The sequence below is a fragment of the Saimiri boliviensis genome, chromosome 20, assembly GCF_048565385.1.
Source record: "Saimiri boliviensis isolate mSaiBol1 chromosome 20, mSaiBol1.pri, whole genome shotgun sequence".
Taxonomy (NCBI): domain Eukaryota; kingdom Metazoa; phylum Chordata; class Mammalia; order Primates; family Cebidae; genus Saimiri; species Saimiri boliviensis.
This window is the reverse complement of record NC_133468.1, coordinates 13,095,415-13,102,725: the sequence shown is the minus strand read 5'-3', so window position 1 is coordinate 13,102,725 and position 7,311 is coordinate 13,095,415. Positions and strand designations below refer to the sequence as shown.

General features: G+C 39.1%; 1 protein-coding gene across 2 annotated transcripts; it reads left to right on the top strand.

The window, feature by feature from the left end:
* The first annotated feature begins 1,544 nt into the window (after positions 1–1,544).
* Positions 1,545–6,802, top strand: C20H5orf58 (chromosome 20 C5orf58 homolog). 2 transcript variants are annotated; one of them, XR_012515332.1, is made up of 3 exons: positions 1,627–1,717; positions 2,684–2,857; positions 6,533–6,623. XR_012515332.1 is itself a non-coding variant. In XM_039460645.2 (2 exons), the coding sequence occupies exons 1-2, from the start codon at positions 1,624–1,626 to the stop codon at positions 6,682–6,684; spliced, it is 246 nt and encodes an 81-aa protein (XP_039316579.1). In that variant the 5' UTR covers positions 1,545–1,623; the 3' UTR covers positions 6,685–6,802. The 2 variants fall into 2 exon arrangements, 1 of the variants encoding a protein (XP_039316579.1); XM_039460645.2 differs by lacking the exon at positions 2,684–2,857 and having other exon boundaries at positions 1,545–1,717; positions 6,533–6,802.
* Positions 6,803–7,311: the final 509 nt, after the last annotated feature.

Here is a 7,311-nt window from a genome sequence, read left to right as displayed (position 1 = left end):
GCGGCCGCCTCCGACTCCATCGTTAGCCGTCGATTAGGTGGTTGGGCCGCTCACGGCCCCACAGATCTGAGGTTCTTCACGGGCCCCTGGGTCGCTGAGGGCCCCAAAGGCTTGGGGGCTCCTCCCAGGGGTCGGTTGGGCGAAGGAGGAGGCTGGGCTTTCAGAATAGAAGCTGCGGGGCCAACGGTGGATCCGCAGCGCTGAGGGCCTGGGCGGCGTCCTGTGGCCCCGAGACGGCGCTTTGGGAACATCAGGCCTGAGTCGGCGACATCCTGGCCCCTGGGCCCCCGGGCCCTCGCCACCTGCAGCCTGGGCTCTGCTTCCCCGCTCCCGGGGGATTGCTGGTGGAGCAGGCTCTCCCTTCTGGATAGTGGCCCGACCGAGCTCCCTGCGGAGGGCTTGACCCGGCCCTGTCCTGCCTCCGGTCCAGTGCCAGCCACACGCCGCTGTGCCCTCGTCCCACCCACCCGCTGGACACTCGAGGGCCCCGGAGAACCGGGTCCCAGAGCGGAGGGAGGCCACTGTCTTGGACTCTAAAAACCATTTAGTTTCTGCTTTACGGGATTTTTTTTTTTTTTTTTTTAACATTTTTCCCCCTCATTGTTGAAGTTCTTTAATTCCACCACTCTACCCCATGCTTAAAATACCATCTTTCTTTTTCCCTCTAACTTTTTCATTTGGCACGCCCAAGGAAAATAGTTGACTTCCCAGAGTATGCGGGATGGGGGGCAGTTGCAGAGTGCATTTTATTCATTAATATCTGGGAAACAAAATCAGTTCTTTCACAGTGGCTCTGAAGTGAGAGAAATTGGAGAAATTCTCCCTGCTCAGGAAAAGGTAGAGGCAGACTGACTTAAAGGTCGGTTTCTTTTCATTATTTTGAACAAGCACCTTGACCCATAACTGCCCACCTCTCACACTGCTGGAGTTGTCTATGCCAATTGAGGTTGAGTTTTTCAAGTCATTTTGAAAGAGTGAACAGCTTGAGACCAGTTTCTAGTGAACCACCTCTCTGTATATTTGTATGTGAAACAATTGGTTAAATACAGGTACTGTATAACATAGTAATGTATTAATGTATACATTTCAGTTAACCAAAATTAAAATGTCTGTTACCCACTCCCAAAACAAAACTAGTCGTTTACTGTCCTCTTAGTGAATTATAATTGAGTTATCCTCTTAGTGAATTATAATCAGATTCTTTTTTGAGTTTCACTGTGTACTTAAATCCTATGTGGGCCCTGTTATTAAGTTAGAAAAAGACATGGGCTTACAGAAAATTAGAGAAGATCTTAACACAAATGCTAAATTGTGAGGTAGTTTATAAGTGCTGAGGCTTTCTGAAAAGGGGTGTCTTCATTTCCATTGTAAGCCCTATCTTGTGGATATGGTTTGATTAAGGAAGGAACCTCATCCTATGAATTCCAGATGAAGTTTTCAGTTGGAAAAATATTACATAACACACTGATGCCTTTTGATGTTAGATTTCTAACCATTTAAAAATATTTGTTTCATAGTTATTTCTGTAATAACAGATTGATAGAAATACTGAAAATGCAAGTATTTTTAAAAAACACATAAATACTGATTTATACATTGTTTCTGTTTTTCTTTTAAAATCAGATGGGTGACAGGAGTGTTACTGATCATAAGCGACATGTGGAGAAACTAATTAGAGATATTAATACAATTTCTCTGGAGTTGAAGAAGATAAAAGGTAAGTATTGAATCACTAAAATGTTTGCATATCATTGTTATAAAATAAATAGTAGAGCCAATTTGTGTTTCTGCTGGGGTATAAATGAATTTTACCCACTCATTAGGCTTTATCTATTTCTTAAGAAATGTTTGCAATGTAAGTGAACTAGATCTCTAAAGACAGATTATGTTTGACTTTGGAGTTAGCAGACCTGAATTCCCAACGCTGACACTAACAAGCTTATCACTTGGTCTAAGCTCTGAAAATTTGACTTCCCTTTCTTCCCTTCATCACATCATTACAACGCTATATCACATTCTGCAACATTCATTGTCTTTATGAACTCTTTAAGCCCCATAAGGTTCATTCCAAATTAAAAAGTATAAATTAGATTCTGTGACTTAAAGCTTCTTCATTTTCAGCAGATTCATTTGGTAGGATTAGACCTTATAAGTCATGATGTTTAGTCACTCACCTCACAGACATATGCTGTTATTTTATTCCAAGCACATAAAATCACAATTCTGTGACTGAATATTTCTAGGGATGATCTATTCCTGACCAAGCATTTCTTACCTTGGGAAACTTCCTGTCTCACTAGTCAGTCCATTCCATTTTAAACAATTCCTCCTTATGGGCTAGCTGAAATCTTCCCCTATTGCTTTCACCTAAGAGTCCTGTTTCTCACCGTGAAAACTACACTGAATATGAGTTTAAGGCCTACAACTATAAGTAACAAAAAGGCCAACTTAACTTTTACAATAAGGAGAAACAAGAAGATCCACAGTAGCTCAGCCCTAAAGTTAATGCAGAGGTTTAAAGATTTCGTCGGGGACCAGGTTCTCTCCATCTTTCTGCTCTGTCATGTTCACTCTCTTTTTCACTTCTCATGGTCATTACCTTCAGAGCTGGGGGTGTATAGACAGTCTCTTTTTATAAGTCTTTTCCCAGATCCCTCCAGCACATTTCCCTTTCATTCGCCAGATGTGCATCACATGCTGATGCTTACAGCAGCCACAGCCAAGGGGACTGGGACTGCCAAGACTGGTTTGGACCAGTCAGAACTTCCTACTGGAGCTGGGGAAAGGAGCACCTCAAATGAAATCAAGCGGTGACACCAAGAAGAAGAGGGCGTGGCCGTTAGTTTGGCACCAAATAGTGAGTGCCTATTATACTTTTTTCATGTGTTCTCCTAGGACAGCATTTCCTAGACTTTGATCCCGTGAACCCTGCTGTTTCAAAAGATGTTAGTAGATGGTGTACAGTAAAACAGAGTCCATGCTTTTATGGTCAAATAAGTTTGGGAAGTGCTTTATGCTATGTATTTCACAAATTTACAGTGCATATTAACAAAGGCTCTGAAGAGTATGATGCTAAAGAAATCTGACTACCATTAATTCATCATTTCTCAAACCAGTCTCAACACCACAGTGAAGATTCTCTTTCTAAAATGCAAATCTGCAGAAAACCCTCATTGGCTCACCATTATCCTCAGAATGGACTATATGACCTGTTGAGATCAGGCCCCTCCTCTCCTCTCTAGTCTCTTACTCTGTTATTCCTGCATGTTCTGTGCTCTAACCATGCTGAACGATTTGCATATCCACAAGTGCTCTTCTGTATCTGCTTCAACACATACCTGTCCTTCTGAAATCCCACTGTTATACCCCACCTCCACCACACCAGGTTAACTACTAGCAGTCAAGGTCACTTACATTGGAAAACTTTTTTTGAGCCGGCATGTTATCCCTTCTGCCCTTTCCTATCTACCTGTTATGCTGTTTTATAATTGCGTATTTCCTTATGTTTCTTATCCCTGCTCAACTGTAAGCTCCTTAGGGGCATTTCTAGCACTTAACACTGTGCCTTGATTGCTTCAGTTCTTGAAAAATGTTTATTAAATGAATAAATGGTTTTGGATGCTTGAACTCATTTAAAACAATTAAGAAGCTTTAGATTCCCCCACACTTGATTATATAATTTTTCTAGTTTGGAGATTATTCTTTCCTGAAATAAAATGTAATAACTCTGATAGATGTTTTCTTGAGGCATTGTATAGGTAGGTCAGGCAGTTAGGCTCTGAGAGACCTGTAGAGCTACACTCGGAAGATGGACTTCTGGTAAATATGGAGGATTAAATGAACACTCTGTGCACCGTCATTTCCTTCCCTAAGTAGTAATGTCATCAGCTAACCCTTATAGCGTTTACCATAATCCAGGGACTCGTCTAAGAGCGCTACATAAATGAACTCTCTTTATAATAATCCTATGAGGTAGGAACTATTGCCATTGGCATTTACAGATGTGTAAATAAGACAAAGAGATTTAATTTTCTCAAGGTTAAGCAACTAGTCAGTGGTAGACCTGAGATTTAAATTTAAGTGATTTTTAAAGAGACAAAAATCCACAAGAGATTCCAAGAAGAGATAACAAAACAAAAAACAAATGGCGAAGCAGAGACAAATCTGAACCCCAAGCTGGCTGAGTAAAGCCAAAAATAGCCCCTACGACTCAATTCTGGTGGCTCCAGAAACTTCTGGAAGTAGGGGTGAAATCTGGATAACAACAGGAGGACTAGTTAAATATTTAAGAATGGTAGATCCCTAAGGTCTCTTCTGCCCTCGGCATAGCTGGGCAGCTGTCCCTTCACTGTGACAAAAGACTTGAGGTTAAAAGTCTTAGGATTTCTGCCCTGGTGCCACTAGTCATAGGTTGAGGGAGGGTACTATACTGTAAAGAAGGATGTTGAAACAAAGTTTACATATCAAATTATGAGACCTCTGGGTTTTTTTTTTTTTTTTTTTTCTTCATGGGCTACCAAAATACTGGCAACCAGACTTGTACTCTCCAAGTAGATTTTCCTTTCGGGAATCTGACCAGCCTAAGATAAAAGATCTAAAGATACTAATAGCAGAAATTATCATAAAATAACCCAGCCAGATCACCCCACATTATTGACTACCACAAGTGCAGAACTTCCAATTGTCTTTTTGGTGACACAGTCTTAAATATGAGCAAACAGCTAAGGCACAACAGATATTTGAGGAATGCATTTAATATAAAAAGCAGAGAAAAAACAGATTCAATGAGGAAGAAACAGAAATAATGAGGGGAGATGAAAACTTCAGGAAATTATCATTAATAGCTGTATCCATGAAAGATACTGTATCCATGAAAAAGAAATTAGTTACTATAAAAATATTCAGAGAACAAAAAGTAGCTCTTGGAAATGAAAAGTGTGACAGTAGAAATGAAAAACTCTGTAGAAGGGTTGAAAGGTAAAATGAAGAAATTCCCGTAGAGTATAAACAAAATAACAGAAATGGAAAACGTTGGTGATGGGTAGGAGAAGCAAGTATTAGATAAGTGAAAGAAGTCCAACATCCAACAAATGCGCGTGTTAGAGAGAACGTAGACAATGACAAAGGGCAATTCATTAAAGAAATAAAATTTTCCAGAGCTGAAGGGCATGAGTTTCTACAATGAAAGAGTCCATCACAGTGGATGAAAATAGACCCATACCAAGGCTAAAAGTTGTGAAATTTCAGTCTACTGAGAGGACCAAAAGATCTGTAAAGCTTCTGAAAAGAAAACATGAAAATTCTCATATGACTCCAGCTTCCCTGGAGCCTAGAAGGCAATGCAGCAGTGCCTCTGGAAATCTGAAGAAATATGATTTCCAACTTAGATTTCTGTAGCCAGTTAACCTTCTAATTAAGCATTAGTGCACAGAAAGAAATTTTCAGACATATGATTTTATTCCCTTTGGAAGTTATTGAGCCTATGTGCCACCAAACAAGGGAGCAGAACAAAAGAGAAACACAGGAATTTGGGGAAAAGAGCACTCCACAGCAGGGTGGGATCGAAGGAGTCTCTAGGATAATGGTAAAGGGAGTTCCCAAGATACTAGCTGTACAGCAAGGCTAATAAGCAATTAGTTCATAATGGAGCAAATCAGAAGACTCCAGGAGAGGAGAGACGTTTAACAATAGAATAGCTAAAGCGTTGAATAAACCAAGAGGAAATTTACTCAACTGGAGGACATTTGGGATAAATTTCCGATAATGAAGCAATGAAAAAGCCCAATTATTAACTCTGATGGGTTGTGTGCAGGAAGGAAAATGTCATCCAACAAGAGTTGGCTGTGAAGAATATTTGTATAATTAATATTTAAACATTAAATAATTGAGCCAAGCAAAAATTTTTCCCTAAGTATATTGTGAGAGAAGAAGGTGAGCGAAAGAGCTGTATCTTAATCTTCTGTGTCAGAGGCAAGTAACACTGAAAATTGAAAAAAAAAAAAATCAAATAAGCATGTCATTTAGAGATACGGAGGTAAACACCACTGCACCCCTTACACCAATAAAAATTCTCAAAACAAACACACTGAAACTACCAAAGCAACAAAAAAAAAAGTGAGCTAAAAAAAATAATAATAAAATAAATTAAAAGTGGTTGCCTCTGGGAGATTGGAACTGCAATTTTTTGTAACATGCCTTAAACTTATCTGATTCTTGGGAATATATGCATGTATAACTTAGATAAAAATAAGTTAAAACCATATAAGTCAAATTTGTATAAATCAAGTTACAGTTTAGTAATATTGCCGAGAAGTTGGGCTAAAGAGCCCCCTTTTAGTAAATTTTTATGCCATGCTTATTTTGTAATACATAAATCTTATTTTAAATTAGAATGGGGCACACTTAAGTTGTGGTTTGATCACTAATCACTTGAAAAACTAAATTAGGAATTAGGAAGAAATAGCTACTTTAAGCAATAATAGCTTTTTATGACATATGTGCTAAAATATAACTTCTGTTTTGTTTTATACAGAGCTCTCCCAGTTATTGCTTTGTGACCTTACCCTACATTTTAATCATCCCATGAAGACTGAGAACTTAACAGAAGCAGAAAGAAACAACCCCCTCTTTGAAGAGTCTAAACTATCAGATGTATCCCTTGTTTCTAACAGTTTTTCTATCTGATTTCTTATTTGTTTGTTGTGAGTTTATTTTTGAATTAACAAATATTTGGGAGAATTGAGTTTACTAATTTGTATATGTATAATTTAAAATAAAATTAAAATAATGTTGCAAACAAGCAGTTCATGTTCTTGAAGGCTGCTGTTTAATGCTTCTAAGAATGGCTTAACTTACCTCACTGATTGCAAGCGTATGACATAGGAAATTAGCCATGGGTCACGGCTTATCCTTTCGTTTATGCTTGAATTTGGCTCAGCTTGAAAGAGAGCTACTAAATTATTAACCGATGGTGAGTTTATATTAATCAGAACTCTCCTGTTAGTGAGTGCCAAGCACAATTCAACCAGCTGAAGCATTTATTGAGTCATGTGACTTGGAAGTCCATGGTTGGTAGATTTCACTGACCCCAATAATCTGTCTATCCTTTTATTGTGTTTTTGTGTGTCGGCCTCATTCTCTTCTATAGCAGACTGATTCTTACAGATAATTGGTAAATGGGAGTAGTTGCAGGGCAGCAGACAGCTCCAAGTGTATAGCATTGCCTTTTGGGGACCCCAGGTAAAAGATCTTGTCTCAGGCTTCATGTGTAACATTCCAGAGTGACCCTGACTGACCCAGCTTTAGTAAGAT